Genomic DNA, 16,718 nt, shown 5'->3' on the forward strand with positions numbered 1-16,718 from the left:
ATACTGGGACTCTGTACTGGGGGAATGGAGGTTATACTGGAGCTGGGCTGGACCATACTGGGGGAATGGGGGTAACACTGGGGCTGTGGTGGGGTATACTGGGGTAATGGGGTCATACTGGGGGACTGGGGATCATACTGGGGCTGTGGTGGGGTATGCTGGGGGAATGGGGGTTCATACTGGGGCTATACTGGGGAATTTGGTCATACTGAGGGGAATGGGCATCACACTGGGCTTGGGCTGGGTGTACTGGGGACCATGAGGGAGCAGCACTGGGAGAACTGGGACATGATGAACCCTGCCATTGGTGGGGAGCTGGCTGTGCTGGGGAGGGGACTGAGATGTCCTGGGCACTGGGATAAGCTGGGCACTGGGATGTACTGGGCACTGGGGGTGCTGAATACTGGGATATACTGGGAACTGGGGTGTGCTGGGCACTGGTCCTGCTGGTAGTGAGTGCTGGGCTATGGGTACCCATGTCACGGGGACTAGGGTGCCCCTGACATCAAGGTGTCCCTGGATCAGGGTGCCCTGAGGTGTCCTCCCTGAGGAACCCTGGGTGTCCTGGAGCACCCTTGGAGATCAAGTTCCATGGATCAGGGTGCCCTAAGATGTCCTGAGGAACCCTGGGTGTCCCTGAGGAACCCTGGGTGTCCTGGAGCACCCCTGGAGATCAGGTTTCATGGGGTGTCTGCAGGGATCAGGGTGCCCTGAGGAACCCTGGCTTGTCCTTGGGCATTGCTGGGATTGGGGCAGTAATGGGGTTGTGGCTGGATGCCCCCACGGTGCTCAGGTGTCCCCAGGGTGCCCAGGTGGCCCCACTCACCGTTGTTGAGCTTGTGGTGGGTTTGCTGCTTGGCACAGTCGGCCGGGACCCCGTGGATCTCCACGCGCACGAAGGGATCCACGATGGAGCTGCCCTTGTCCCTGTTGAGCTTGGGCAGCTGCTGGGCTGTGATCACCTGGGCACAGGGGACATGTGGGTGTCCCCAGAAGGGACATGGGTGGCACTTGGCTGGGGCTGGGGACACGGTGAAAGGATGGAGGTGGCTGATGCCACCCAGTGGCTGACAGCAGCTGGATTTGGGGACAGGATGGTGTCACCCAGAAGTGTCATGGGTGGCACAGTCAGGACGGGATGAGGAGGAGGCAGGTGGCTGGTGCCGTCCATGAGAAGGTGACACATGGCTGGGGACAAGGTGGTGTCCCCAGAAGGGAGAAGATGGCACCCAGCCAGGAGTGAGGATGGGGATGAGGAGGAGGGACATTGTTGGTACCACACAGGAGAAGGGACATGAGTGACATGTGGCTGGGTCCTCAGGAGAAGGGATGTGGGTGGTACTTGGCTGGGACTGGGGACATGGTGGCTGATGCCATCTCAGAGAAGGGACATGGCTGATACCAACTGGATTTGGGGACAGGGGTGGTGTCACCCAGGAGAAGTGTCATGGGTGGCATAGTCAGGAGTGTGGATGGGATGAGGAGGAGGGAGGTGGCTGGTGTCATCCAGGAGAAGGTGACACATGGCTGGGGACAAGGTGGTGTCCCCAGAAGGGAGCAGATGGCACCCAGCCAGGAGTGGGGATGGGATGAAGAGGGAGGTGGCTGATGCCATCTCAGAGAATGGGCATGGCTGATACCAGCTGGATTTGGGGACAGGGTTGGTGTCCCCCAGAAGTGTCATGGGTAACACAGTCAGGATGGAATGAGGAGGAGGGAGGTGGCTGATGCCATCTCACAGAAAGGACATGGCTGATACCAGCTGGATTTGGGGACAGGGTTGGTGTCACCTGCGAAAAGATGCAGGTGGCACCCGGCCAGCCACTGGAATGTCATGGGTGTGACCCCACAGGGACCTGAGTGGCACTCAGGTGGCCTCGGGGACAGGCTGGTGGCGTGTCCTCACCCTGATGTGCAGGGCCAGGCGCCGGGAGCCCTCTCTGGGGGGGCAGTGCAGGCAGGGCGGTTTCAGGACGTAGCCACAGCGCCCGTTGGGCAGGAAGCGCCCGGCGTTCAGGTCCATCTCATAGCCCGGCGTCTGGAAGTTCAGGGCCACTGTGGGGACAGCAGGACGGGCTGTCAGGGGTGGGTGACACCTCCAGAGGTGGGTACCAGGTCAGGGGGACTGGGGTCTCACCCAGCTGGCAGCCAGCGTTCCACATCTCCTGGGGGTTGTAGTTGGCAGAGTTCATCTTGAGCCCCAGCGGGTACACGCGGCTGAGCTGGCGGGCGTTGTACCGGACCAGGGCTGGGCCTGGGGATGGACACGGCTCAGGGGGGCTGCTGGGGGGCCCTACAGAGGCTGAGGGGCCCAAGGACACAGACAGAGCCTGATATATGACCCTGAAACCAGACCTCAAACCTGGACCTTGACCTTGGATCCCTGACCCCAAACCTCTGACCTTGATCCTGATCTTGACCCCACACTTTGACTTTAGACCCCTGACCCTGGACCTTGACCATGGAACCCAGACCCTGACCCTGATCACTGGACCTCAGACTCCAAACCAAGACCCTCAAGCCTATGCCCTGACACTGATCCTAACCCTTAACTCCAGACCCTGGACTGACCCAAGACCCCAGACCCTGAATACTGACTCAGATCTTAATCTCAGGCCCTGCCTAACCTCAGATTCTGACCCTGACCCTGACCCCAAGGCCTTGACCCCAGACTTCAGTCCCTGGGCTCTGACCCAGACCTTATTCCCATCCCCAGACCCTGGACCCAGATGCCACATCCCAAATCCCAACCCCAGACCTTGATCCTGGTCGTGTGACCCCAGTCCTGGCCTCTGGCCCTGCCAGCAGACCCCAGTCCCACCCATCCAGGGCAGCCTGGGTGAGACCAGCATGACCCTGACCCCTCATGGAGCCACCCTAGAGACCAAGCCCACCATTCTCAGCCCATCCTGCATCCCAGTGGCTCAGGAGTCTGGACCCACCCTGTCCCCATCCTGTCCCCATCTGGTGGCCCTCACCTGCCTCCTTGATGAGCTTCCGAGCCTTCCTCTCGCTGAAGGAGGACACGTGGCAGGGCTGGGGGTGGCGCAGGGCCTGGGCCAGCCCGGGGAAGGGCACAGCCTGGCAGTACACGACCAGCGCCGACAGCTCCGGGGACACCTGCGACGCGTCCTTGGCCTGCACGAGCCACAGGGACAAGCTGGCCTAGGTGCCATCTGACGGTCTACAGACCCCCTGCCCTGCTAGTGCTGAGACCCCCAAGGTTGTGGAGACCCTCAAGCAGTGGAGACCCCAAGGTGATTGACCAGGGGCTTGGGGGAACCCAAGCAGGTTGAGAACCTGCAGTCATGGAGAACCCAAGGGGATGGACAGCCCAAGATGTTACAGATCCTAAGATGAGGGAGATCCCAAAGTCCTGGAGAACCTGAGGTGATGGGCACCCCAAGAGGATGGAATACTTGAGGTGACAAAGACCCCATGGTGGTGCAGAACCCCAGGCAATGGAGTGATGGACCCAGGGGCTGATGGAGAACCCAAGGAGGTTGAGAACCTTCAGTCATGGAGAACCCAAGGGATGTTACAGACCCAAGATGAGGGAGACCCCAGAGTGCTGGAGACCCTGAGGTGATGGGCACCCCAAGAGGATGGGATACTTGAGGTGACAGAGACCCCAAAGTGATGCCAACCCCAAGAGGTCACCCTGGATGTGATGAAGGCCCAACATGATGGAGAACTTGAGGTGACAGAGAAATCAAAGTGTTGGAAACCCCAGAAACAGGAAGAGGGAGGCACAGCTAAGGGGTCCCCAAGCTCTGTCCCCTCTTCCAGGCAGTGACAGCCACTCATCACCCCCACAGCACCCACCCTGTGAGCCCCCCCAGCTCCAGCATCACCCACCTGCAGAGGTTTGATCTCCTGCAGCGACTGCAGCGACTGAAAGAGGAGAGAGCAGGGCTACAGAGGGCATGGCAGAGCTGGCAGTGCCCAGCTGGGACAGCCCCAGGATGTCCTGGCACCACCAGGATGCTCTGATCCATCAGAACCACCATGATTTCATAGTCTCCTGGCACCACCAGGATTCCATGGTCCCCCAAAACCACCAGGATGCTCTGATCCATCAGGACCACCAGGATTCTATGATCCCCTGGCACCACCAGGATTCCATGGTTCCCTGGCACCACCAGGATGCTCTGATCCACCAGGACCACCAGGATTCCATGGTTCCCCAAAACCACCAGGATGCTCTGATCCATCAGGACCACCACGATGCCATGGTCCCCTGGAAACACCAGGATCTCATGGTTCCCTGGCACCACCAGGATGCTCTGATCCACCAGAACCATGAGGTGCCCCAAAACCACCTCCCTGGGGAAATCTCTTACCCGCCGTTGACTTCTCTCCTGCACCTTCTCCTCCTCTTCTTCCTCCTCTTCCTCCTCCTCCTCCTCGGGGTCCAGAAGGGAGGTGACACCCCGTGGCTCCTGCCATGGCTCTTGCAGCTTCTTGCCCTTCACCAGGATCTTCTCCTTCAGCTGCTGCAGAGGGCAGGTGCGAGCTCAGGGCTCGGAGGGGACAGGGGGACGCCGTGGTGGTGGCACACGGGTGGCCTTACCTCTGGGGAGGGGAGCTCGTGGGGGTCCTGTCCCTGCAGGGGCTGTGTCAGCAGCCTGTCCCCCAGGATGGCCTTCATGTGCCGGGCCATGGTGGCCTGCTGCTCCAGCCCACAGTGGTTCTCCAGGGACAGGATGACGGGGTAGGGCGATTTCTGGGCATAGGGAGGGCAGCCCTCAGCACCGGGCTCCAGGCACCGGGCACCCCACTCCACACCAGGCACCGGGCACCGGGCACCCCACTCCACACCAGGCACCGGGCATTGGACACTCCACACTCCACACCAGGCACTGGGGACCGGGCATGCCACACTCAGCACCGGGCACCAGCCACCCCACACTCCACACCAGGCACCGGGCATCGGACACTCCACATTTCACACTCAGCACTGGGTACCGGGCACTGAGCACCGGGCACTGGGCACCCTACACTCCACACTCAGCAGCGGGCACCCCACAGTCAGCACTGGGCACCGAGCACTTCACACTCCACACTCAGCACCAAGCACCGGGCACCGTACACTCCATACTCAGCACTGGGCACCAGGCACTGGGCACTCCACACTCAGCACCGGGCACCGGTCACCGGGCACTGGGCACCGGGTAACAGGCACCTACACTCAGCACTGAGCACTGGGCACTGAGCACTCCACACTCCATATTCAGCACTGAGCACTGGGCACTGTACACTCCACACTCCACGCTCAGCACCAGGTACTGGGCACTGGGCACTCCACACTCCATACTCAGCACTTAACACGGGGCACCGTACACTCCACACTCCACTGGGCACCGGGCACTCCACACTCAGCACCGGGCACCCCAGGGCTCCCACCCGGTCTCACCTCGAAGGCGGAGTCACGGATGCTCTCGATGACGTCTCGGAAGAGGATTTTGGAGGTGAGGGTGTGCCCGTGGTACACCACAGGTTCCCCGTCTGGGCCCTCCCAGCAGTCCAGCTCCACACAGCGGCACCCAGCCCGCAGTGCCCTGCACACAGCGGCACCGGTCAGCCCTGTGCCCTGGGGCCACGGGAGCTGCTGTGTGTCCGTGTGTCCCTGTGTCCATGTGTCCCTGTGGCTGTGTGTCCCTGTGTCTGTGTGTCCGTGTGTCCCTGTGGCTGTGTGTCCCTGTGTCCTTGTGTCCCTGTGGCTGTGTGTCCCTGTGTCCCCGTGCCTGTCTGTCCTGTGTCTGTGTGTCCCTGTGGCCGTGTGTCCTCCCACCCATCTATCCCTGTACTTCTATATCCACACATCCACGTGTCCATCTGTCCCTGCACCTCTATATCCATGTGTCCCTCTGTCCATCTCTCCTTGTACCTTGATATCCACACATCCACATGTCTATCTGTCCCTGTACCCCTATACCTACACATCCACGTGTCCATCTGTCCCTACACCTCTATATCCACATAACCATGTGTCCGTCTGTCCCTGCACCTCTATATCCACACATCCATGTGCCCATCTATCCCTCTGTCCTTGTTCCTCTATACCCACACATCCATATGTCCATCTGTCCATCAGTCCTTGTTCCTCTCTATCCACACATCCATGTGTCCATCTGTCCATCTGGCCCCAGGACACACACACCTGACATAGGCCTCGGTGCTGCTGCTGCCGCCGACCTGGTTGCGGGTCAGGTAGGTGTTGTGGGACGAGGAGATGAAGTAGTGGCTCAGGGGCTGGCTCATGTCCTGGTGCACCTTGGTGTGCTCCTGGTTGAGGATGTCCCCAGCAGCTGACAGCAGGTACATCATGAACCCATCCAGCATCATCAGGTCCTGCTCCTTGGCTGTGGGACACAGTGGCAGGTGTCACTTGGAGGCGCCATGTTCGTCCCTGACCTGGCACTGTGGCACCCAGGGGACGTGTAAGTGTGTCCCATCTCCATCCTGATGTCACCCAAACTGCTGGTGCCACATTCACTCTGGATGTGGCATGGTGACACCCATGAGCTGGGGAGGTTCCCTGTCTGCAACCTGATGCCCTCTGTCCTCCCAGTGCCATGTCACCCCAGACCTGGTACTGTGGCACTCAGGGGAGGTCCCCTTTGTGTCCCATCTCCCATCTGATGTCCTCCATCCTCCTAGTGCCACATCTGCCTTAAGGGTACTATTGTGACATGGAGCTCCTCCATCCCCACCATGATGTCCCCTAGTGCTGTGCTCACCCTGCACCTGCCATGGTGGGACCTGAGGAGGACAGAAGTCCCTCAGCAGTGTCACGTTCATGCCAGAGCTGGCATCACACCACCCATGAGACACGGAAGTCCACCACCTGCCCATCCTCACCATCCCCAAGGGACGTGCCCTGTCCCCATGGTGTCACATCCACCAGGTGCCAGCCAGGCCACGTGTAGGATGGCAGACACTGGGAATGCGCACCAGGACTGTATAGAAACCTTGGAACACCCCATACCCATTTGAGGAGGTGATACCCCAAATCAGAGCCCCATCCCTACATCCATGAGCGCCCACCCCACAATCCCCCACCTCACCCTTGTCATTGAGCTCGTGGGTGCGGATGATGGCGCGGGCCTGGCGCAGGCTGCTCTCCTCGCCCTGGTCCCTCAGGAAATCCTGCAGCTCCTCGGCCGACAGCACCCGGTCCTCGCCCGAGTAGCGCCCGAAGAGCTCCTCGAGCTCGGGGCGCCGCAGCAGCCGCCGGCAGAACTCCTCCAGCTCCCGGCCCTCCAGCCGCTCGTTGCCAGAGTGGTCGCACTCCTGGTGGCACAGCCCAGCCTCAGGGACTGTCCCCTGCCTGTGGGGACGGGGCACAGCCACCCCCTGCCTGTTCCCTGGTGGGTGGGGTGAGTCCTGTGCCCTCTGATCCCCCTGCCAGAGCCCCCTGAGCTCCCACTCTGGGATGGAGCAGAGCAGAGCTCCGTGCCTCAGTTTCTGTCCTTGTTCCTCCATATTCACACATCCACGTGTCCATCTGTCCCTGTTTCTCTATATCCACACACCCATGTGCCCATCTGTCCTTACACCTCTATCTCCACACATCCACATGTCCATCTGTCCCTGCACCTCTATATCCACACATCCACATGTCCATCTGTCCCTGCACCTCTATATCCACACATCCATGTGTCCATCTGTCCTATACCTCTATCTCCACACATCCATGTGTCTGTCTGTCCCTGCACCTCTATATCCACACATCCATGTGTCCATCTGTCTTTGTTCCTCTATATCCACACATCCACCTGTCATTCTGTCCCTGCACCTCTATATCCACACATAAATGTGTCCATCTGTCCTTGTTCCTCTATATCCACACACCCATGTGTTCATCTGTCCGTGCACGTCTATATCCACACATCCACATGTCCATCTGTGGGAGATGCCCAGAGGAGCAGCTCTCCATGGAGTAGAAATGTCCCACCTTAACACACAGAACAGCATCTGGGACAGCTCAGGTCACCTCACCCCTCTCCACCACGTGCTCCTGGTGGGACCCAGCCCTTGGTGGCTTTGGTGTGATGAATTTGTCAGCTCTCTGTGCTGGGGAATGCAGAGAAGGAGCCACTGAGTGGTGCAGCTCAGGTACCTTGAAGAGCTTGGAGGCGTAGACATCATCCATGTCAATGTTGAGCATCCTCAGCATGCTCTTCACCTCCCGGAAGGACATCTTGTTGTCCTTGTTCCTGTCTGCTCGCTGCAGGACCCCGTGGATCCAACTGCACCAGGCTAAGGAAACCTCTCAGAGTCACACACATCCGTCCCCACCTGTTGCAGTGTGATGGAATGGCCTGTTTCAGCTACCCCAGTTCCTCCCCCAGGTGTGCCAATACCCTCTCCCGGAAGGTGTCTTGTCCCCTTGTCCCCTTGTCTCCTGCTGAGGGCTGTCCATCAATCTCAGTATGCCAGCAAGGGCATCGTGTGATCGGCAGAGTTTAAAAGATGCCTCTCAGCCCTGGGGACATTGGGCCATCCAGGTGTCATTTGTCCCCTGAGACTTCTCCCTCCTTACCTGGTGGGTGGGATCCCTACCCCTTCCCTGGGGTTAAAAGACACAGCAACCACACAGTTCTTGTTCTGTTGGAGCTGTTGCTGCATTCAGAGGCCTGAGGGCCAGGAATAAAGCTCTGGATCCAAACCCTCCAGCAGGACCCATCTCCTTTTCCTTCACCTCACCTAAAGCCTTTCCTCCAGAGGTAAACCTGAGTTCCTGCTTGCCTGGACTTGTCCCAAGTGCCAGCGACAATATCCAGCCAGCCAAAGGTGTCTCACCCTGCACCTGCACCTGTGAGGTGAAACCACCACAGCTGCTGCCCTTGGTCAAGCAGCAAGGGCCAGACGAGCCCAGACACTTTCCATCCGGCTGTATTGGGATTATATCCCAATACCGACCCTGTCCCCAACCCCTCCTCCAAGGATACTGGTCGAGCTTCTCCATCTGGCTCATGGCCTGCAGCCTCCCCATCAGCTTGCCCAGCCCCTGCACCCAGTGCCGCGCGTCCTCCTCCCCTCGGGCGGCCAGGTCCAGGTTCTTGCGGCGGCCCTTGAAGGCCAGGCTGAAGCAGTGGCGCTCGGGGAAGGCGGCGCCGTGCTTGCGCAGCCCCTCGGAGCGGCGACCCTCGCGCACGGCCTCGATCAGCGCCACCGAGACTGCGGGGACACGGGGGGACAGCGGGCGGGTCAGACACCTGCCAGCATCCTGCGGGACATCCCCCGAGACAGACAGACACCCCCCGGCTGCTGATGGACAGACACCCCAGCTGCTGATGGATGGACACTGTGGGATGGACAGACATCCCGGCTGCTGATGGATGGACACTGTGGGATGGACAGACATCCCGGCTGCTGATGGACAGACAACCCCCAGGACAGACAGACACCCCCCGGGATGGACAGACACCCTGGCTGCTCATGGACAGACACCCCAGCTGCTGATGGACAGACACCCCCCAGGACAGACAGATGCCCCCCGGGATGGACAGACACCCCGGCTGCTGATAGATGGACACTCCCTGGGATGGACAGACACCCCATGGGACAGACACCCCCTGGGACAGACAGACACCCCCAGAATGGACAGACACTCCCTGGGAAGGATAGACACCCCTGGGACGGACAGACAGACACCCCCCGGGACAGACAGACACCCCCGGGATGGGCAGACACCCTGACTGCTGATGGACAGACACCCCAGGGAAGGACAGACACCTCCCCAGGACAGACAGACACCCCCAGGACAAACAGACACCCTCTAGGGCGGATAGACACCCCGGCTGCTGATGGACAGACACCCCTCAGGACAGGCAGATACCCCGTGGGACGGACAGACACCCTGCGGGATGGACAGACACGGCCCAGGACAGACAGACACCCCGGCTGCTGACGGACAGACAACCCCCCGGGGACAGACAGACACCCCCGGGACAGACAGACACCCCCGGCACGGTGCCGGGCCCCGCTCGGTGCCGCTGCCGGGCTTATCCCGCTAATCCCAGGCGCGCCAGGAGCCGCTGTCCCCGCGGGGACGGGGACGCTGCCAGGGAGGAGACGGAGCCGCCGTGCCCCGGGCACCCGTCCCGGATGGGTGACACCGGGGAGGGGACAGAGTCTGGCCGGGATGGGGACAGGACCTCGGGGGGATGGGGAAGGGTGGGGGCTCTCCCAGCTCCATGTACTGGCAGGCACTGGGAAGGGTTGGAAGGCTCTGGGAGCCGCTGGGTGAACGGTGCTGGAGGGCCGGTATTGGGTGGGGGTCCTCATTCTGCGTTGGATTCCGCTCAGGTGAGGGTCTGGAGCCCAGGATTGGGGTGCAGGGTTGGGGTCTGGGTCCTCAGCTGGGGTCTGGCTGCGGGGAGATGTCTGAGTCCAGGTCACAGGTGGGGATCCAGGCAGGAATCTGGGGCACAGGTGGGGTCTGGATCGTGGAGTTCCATGTCCCAGAGTGGCAATCCCCTGGTTCTCACTGGGGGATTTGGGTCCTGGGCTGGAATCTGGGTCCCAGGGGGCATCTGAGGCACAATTGGGGTTTGGATTGTGGAGTTCCATGTCCCAGAAGTGGCAATACCTTGGTTCTCACTGGGGGATTTGGGTTCTGGAACTCAGGGTTGGGGTCTGGGTCCTCAGCTGGGTTCTGACTGAGGGGGGATATCTGGGTCCAGGTCACAGGTGGGGACCCAAGCAGGGATCTGGGTCCCAGGGGGTACCTGGGGCACAATTTGGGTCTGGATTGTGGAGTTCCATGTCCCAGGATCGGCAATCCCCTGGTTCTCACTGGAGGATTTGGGTCCTGGGCTGGGATCTGGGTCCTGGAACTCAGGGAGGGGTCTGGGTCCTGAGTGGGGATCCAGGTCTTGGGTGGGGGTCTGGGAACTGGGCTGTGCTCAGGATCCAGGGCGCGTTCTGGATGCTGGGAATGGATCTGGGTCCTGGGGTAGGGTCTGGATTCCAGGTGGGGGTCCTGGGTTGGGGTCTGGGTTAGGGTTTGGGTCTCACATGGACATGTCCATATCTGGATTCTGTGTGGGAATCCAGACCCAAGGCTGTGGATGAGGTCTTGGATTGGGATCGGGGTCCCAGGTGGGGTCTGGGTAAGAGTCAGGTCCTTGTTGGGATTTAGGGATGGGTCTGGGGCAGTGCCCAGCTCCTGTTCCCTGCAGCTGGTGGCAGCCCAGGCTGTGTCTGGTGTCCCTGAGCTTCGGGGGACAGTGGCAGCACTCACAGCTCCGGGGATAGGACAGTGACAGTGACAGGGGCAGCACTCACAGCTCTGGGACAGTGGCAGTGGCAGCACTCACAGCTCTGGGGATGGGACAGTGACAGTGACAGTGACAGTGACAGTGACAGTGACAGTGACAGCACTCACAGCTCTGGGGATGGGACAGTGGCAGTGACAGTGGCAGTGGCAGCACTCACAGCTCTGGGATGGGACAGTGGCAGTGACAGTGACAGTGACAGTGGCAGCACTCACAGCTCTGGGATGGGACAGTGGCAGTGACAGTGACAGTGGCAGTGGCAGCACTCACAGCTCCGGGGGGCGCGGGCGCGCCGGAACCGTCCCTCGAAGCACACGGTGACCCCGTCCTCCTGCAGGCGGAACAGCCGCGCCCTGGAGCCCCCCCGGGCCTTCACCTTCCACAGCAGCGACCCCTGGAGCATCCGCTGGACATCCTCATCCTCCGTCAGCCCTGCGGGGACAGCCCTGGGCTACCGCGGGCACGGGGGACACTGGGGACACAGGGGGGACACAGGGGGCATTGGGGGCACTGGGGGTACTGAGGGTTCTGGGGGCACAGGCTGGGGGGGATTGGTGCACATCTGGGTGCGCATATGTATCCAATGGGATGGCATGGGACAAATGGGACAGGAGGGATGGGATGGGATGGGATGGGATGGGATGGGATGGGATGGGATGGGATGGGATGGGATGGGATGGCACAGGACAGGATGGAGGGATGGGACAGGACAGGGTGAGATGGACAGGAGAGGCAGATGGGGTGGGACACGAATGACACAATGTGACAATGCAGATGGGACAAGATGGGACAAGCAAGACTGGACAGGAGGGGGTGGAGCAGACTGGACTGGATGGGACAGAGTGGGCAGGACAGGATGGGACAGGGTGGGCAGGGACAAGATGAGGCAGATGGGATGGGACAGAGCAGATGGGATGGGGTGGAACAAACAGGTTGGGATAGGAATGGGAATGGGAATGAGATAATGGGAATGGGATAATGGGAATGGGATAATGGGAATGGGATAATGGGAATGGGATAATGGGATGGGACAGGACAGGCAGGAGAGGACAGACAGGACAAGCCACTGCTCTTGCCCCCGGTGGAGCCCAGTGAGGCTGTTCAAGGGGGACAGGGCACAGCAGGGACACAGCCCAGCTGCCAAATCCCAGCAAAGCTGCCCGGATCCTGCATGGAGAGTGCCAGGACGGTGCCAGCAGCAGAGCTCAGCCTGGGAACAATGACAGGGTGGCCTCAGGGGACTGGCAGGCCCACGCCTCACTCCGCCAGGATTTTTCCATCTGTTCTCAGTATGGTTATTTCCTCCCTTTATTATTTCAGCAGCCATTCCCAAGATCTCCAGTGGCCACGTCCTGCTCTGGATGGAGATTCCACTCCTGGGCTGGCAAAGGGTGGTCTGGGGGCTCTGGGGACACCCTGAGCCACCGCGGCCTCGGGGATGCAGCCACAGCTGCCAGCACCCCCTGCACGGTCACATCCTGCCCAAGGTGCAGGACAGAGGGTATGGGGACATGGGGACACAAACATGGGGCTGCAGGGATCTGGGGACACATGGACACAGGGATGGACATGTGGATACAGGGATGGACACGTGGATACAGGGATGGACACATGGACACAGGGATGGACATGTGGATACAGGGATGGACACATGGATACAGGGATGGACATGTGGATACAGGGATGGACACATGGACACAGGGATGGACACATGGATACAGCTCCATGGGCACAGGGATGGGCACATGGAATGTCAGATCTGTGGGCACGGGGAATGTCAGGTCCATGGGCATAGGCAATGTCAGATCTGTGGGCACAGGGATGGGCACAGGAATGTCAGATCCTTGGGCACAAGGATGTAGGGACACATGAATACAGGGAGGGACACAGATTCAGGGATGGACACGTGGATACAGGGATGGGAACAGGAATGTCAGATCCATGGGCACATGGGATGTCAGATCTGTAGGCATATGGAATGTGAGGTCCACGGGCACCGGGATGAGCACAAGAATGTCAGATCTGTGGGCACAGGGATGGGCACAGAGAATGTCAGATCCATGGGCACATGGAATGTCAGGTCTGTGGGCACAGGGAATGTTAGATCCATGGGCACAGGGATAGATACAGGTCCATGGGCACGAAGAATGTCAGATCCATGGGCACAGGGATGGACACATGGGTACAGGTCCATGGGCACAGGGATGGGCACAGGAATATCAGACCCATGGGCACATGGACTGTCAGATCTGTGGGCACAGGGATGGGCACAGGAAATATCAGGTCCATGGGCACAGGTTTGTGGATGCACAGACACAAGGACACACGGATGATGGATACAGAGACACAGGGATGTGTGGATCCATGGATCTGCTGATGGAAGGACAGACAGACACATGGACATTCAGGTGGGGGGGTGCGTGCACAGGTGCATGGACACAGGTGCTCAGTCACAGGGGACACAGGGATACACTGACAGGATGCAGGGATGCATGGATCTGCATGGATGCACTGCTGCAGGACACACAGACATGTGGGAATGTGGGTGCACAAGCATTGGGATGGACAGACACACGGACATGCATGGACATAGGGTTGGATGCTCCCAGACACAGCCCAGGGGAGGCATGGACACAGGTGCTGGGAGGCAGGGACAGACAGACACATGGGTGTGTGGATATAGAGGAACAAGGACAGGCGGACACATGGGTGTGTGATATAGAGGTGCAGGGACAGACGGACATGTGGGTGTGTGGATATAGAGGTTCAGGGACAGATGGGTGCAAGGACACACAGCCACAGGGACACACAGCCACAGGGACACACAGCCACACAGACATGGACACACAGACACACGGAGGTTCAGCAGCTCCAGGCACACGGCCCCATGTCCAGGGTTGGGGGCACAGGGCCAGCCCTGCCCCTTCCTGCTGCTCCCACCCAGGACCCGTCCTGGCCCTGCCGGGCCCCCTGTGACCCCCTGTGCCAGGGGAAACTGAGGCACGGTGTTGGGGAGTGGCACCCGAGCCTTGGGGACAGCAAATGCCCTGAGCAAGGGGGCTCCTGTCACCTGTGATGTGCCCAAACCCCGACCCTGCTGTCCCCAATGGCTGGGGCCATGCACAGATATTTTGGGGACCCCTCCCTGCTTGGGGGACCCATCCCAGCCATGGGGAGCTGTTCCTGTCACAGGGATCCCCAACAACCTCGGGGACCCTCCCGCACCCCCCGCCCCATCCCCGCCGCGGTTCCTGCCCGGTTCCCCCCGGACTCACCCATTTTCTTCAGGGCTCTCCCGGGCCGGCGGGAGCCACCGGCGCCTTCGGACGGGGCTCGGAGCTGCTCGGCGGCGGGACGCGCCTTCCTGCCGCAGATCATGACCCGGGACCCCCGGCACCCCCGGTACCGCCGGTGTTTCGGGAGTGTTTCGGGACTCCGGTGCTCCCGGTGTCCCGGCCGGTTGTGTCGCTCCCGGTGTCCCGGCCGGTGTAACCGGGCTGGGCGGTGGCGGAGGTCGGGGCTGGGGCTGGGGTTGGGCGGTCGAGCCGTGACCGGGGCCGGCCCGCGGGGAGGGACCGGGAGGAGCCACGGGGCAGCCGGGCTCTGTTAACCGTTTGTGCCGGCCCGGGGCGAACGGGGCTGACCGGGGCTGACCGGGGCTGATCGGGGCTGATCGGGGCTGACCGGGGCTAACCAGCAGAGGGACACCCAGGGACACCCAGGGGACTGTCCCCAGTGAGGGGACACCGGGGAGGTGCCAATCCCAGAGCTGTGAGTGTGAGTGTGTGAGTGTGAGTGTGAGTGTGAGTGTGAGTGTGAGTGTGAGTGTGAGTGTGAGTGTGAGTGTGAGTGTGTGAGTGTGAGTGTGTGAGTGTGCAGCCACGCTCACACAGACTCCAGAAGGTTTTAGGGTGGGAAGGACCCCTGGGATCATCGAGGCTGTGCCTGACCCCTCCCCTTGTCCCCAGCCCGGGGCCCTCAGTGCCACATCCAGGAATTCCTTGGACACTCCAGGGATGGGCACTCCAAACCTGCCTGGGCAGCTTTTCCCAAGGCCTGAGCACCCTTTCCACGGGGAAATTCCTGCTGTGCCCATCCTGAGCCTGCCCTGAGGCCCCTGAGAGCAGGGCAGGCTGGAGCAACATCTGGGCAACATCTGGAGTGACACCTGAGTCTCCTGGGGTAGCATCTGGGCTCTTAGGGCAGCATCTGGGCACCCTGGGGGGTGTTGGAAAGTACTGGGGGGATATCTGGGCATCCTGGGTGATGTCTGTGTGTCCTGAGCAACATCTGGGCACCCAGAGCAACCACTGGGCACTCCTGGCACAATCTCTGCTTATCCCCGAGCAACACCTGTACAGGCAGGGAGACACCTGAGAAGCCTGGGACAGTTTTATGCTGTAGCTCAAGATCTGGGCAGCTCCTGGGGACACATCTGGGCTGTTTTGGGGGGGGATAAAGCTCCTCATGAAGACTTTGGGGACAGGGTGTTGCAGATTGCAATGCAAGACGTTTTCCATTACCATCTGTGTGGCAGATTGCCTTTGTCAAGTGGGCAGTTTGCCTTATCTCTCTCTTTGAGTGACCACATTCACACCTCCCTGGGAGGGGACATTGCTGATAACAGCTATTGAATGTCCCTGCATGGCTGATAAGAACTGTAACATCCCATTGGGAGATGTGAGCCCAGGGGGAGGAGCCAAGCATTGCTACCCAGATATAATCCAGACGTTCTGAGACACCAGCACGGCTTCTGCACTGGATTCCCCAGAGGAACAGCAGCTGCCTCTTCCTCCACTGGATCTTCAGAGGCAGAATCCATCCTTCTCTGCAGATCCCCCTTGCTCCAGCAGAACCACCCCTGACACTGCAGGAGGGCTGAGCCACAATTCCAATGGCACTGCCACCAACACCCTGACCCACAGGGTGTCAGGTTGGGTTCTGACTCTGTCAGTGCTGTTCTAGTGTACTGCATTGTTTGTTTTATCCTTTTTTTTCCCCCCCTTATTAAAGAAATGTTATTTCCCGCTCCCATATTTTTGCCTGAGAGCCCCTTAATTTAAAATGTATAGCAATTCAGAGGGGTGGGGAGGGTTTACATTCTCCATTTCAGAAAAGGCTCCTGCCTTCCTTAGTGTGAAAAATCCATGTATTTTATGATTGGCTTTTTGCAAATATTAAAATGAATGTTATATGTGTTGTGTTAGAAAGGATTGGTGTATTAATTCTCTTAAGGACTGAGTTAAATATAGTTTTAAGTTATAAAAAATGTTAAAATAGGAACTATGCTATGTAGGATACTTTTTTAAAAGAAAGGACTCACAGCGAGATAGCAGCCACAGGACACCTGAATCTTTCAGAGAAAAGGAATTTATTGCTCCATTATCAGAAGAAATGAACTGCTTCCCACCTTGAAGGCGCTGTTAGGAT

At 59.7% G+C, this 16,718-nt stretch overlaps 1 protein-coding gene across 4 annotated transcripts in view; it reads right to left on the minus strand.

The window, feature by feature from the left end:
* Positions 1–14,844, minus strand: part of PLCD3 (phospholipase C delta 3) — a 16,714-nt gene extending 1,870 nt beyond the window's left edge. For 2 of the 4 annotated variants that reach the window (XM_074557418.1, XM_074557420.1), the window contains exons 1-14: positions 14,564–14,844; positions 11,559–11,720; positions 8,958–9,186; positions 8,126–8,255; positions 7,071–7,296; positions 6,164–6,365; positions 5,417–5,561; positions 4,574–4,726; positions 4,344–4,496; positions 3,859–3,894; positions 2,979–3,138; positions 2,138–2,254; positions 1,907–2,055; positions 827–962 (exon numbers count right to left, since the gene is read on the minus strand). In XM_074557418.1, coding sequence (XP_074413519.1) covers positions 827–962; positions 1,907–2,055; positions 2,138–2,254; positions 2,979–3,138; positions 3,859–3,894; positions 4,344–4,496; positions 4,574–4,726; positions 5,417–5,561; positions 6,164–6,365; positions 7,071–7,296; positions 8,126–8,255; positions 8,958–9,186; positions 11,559–11,720; positions 14,564–14,666 — 2,101 coding nt within the window. In that variant the 5' untranslated portion in view covers positions 14,667–14,844. Of the gene's footprint in view, positions 1–826; positions 963–1,906; positions 2,056–2,137; positions 2,303–2,978; positions 3,139–3,858; positions 3,895–4,343; positions 4,497–4,573; positions 4,727–5,416; positions 5,562–6,163; positions 6,366–7,070; positions 7,297–8,125; positions 8,256–8,957; positions 9,187–11,558; positions 11,721–14,563 lie in introns of all 4 variants that reach the window. The other 2 variants (XM_074557417.1, XM_074557419.1) reach the window with 1 other exon arrangement.
* Positions 14,845–16,718: the final 1,874 nt, after the last annotated feature.

This window comes from Zonotrichia albicollis, chromosome 23 (assembly GCF_047830755.1).
Source record: "Zonotrichia albicollis isolate bZonAlb1 chromosome 23, bZonAlb1.hap1, whole genome shotgun sequence".
NCBI lineage: Eukaryota > Metazoa > Chordata > Aves > Passeriformes > Passerellidae > Zonotrichia > Zonotrichia albicollis.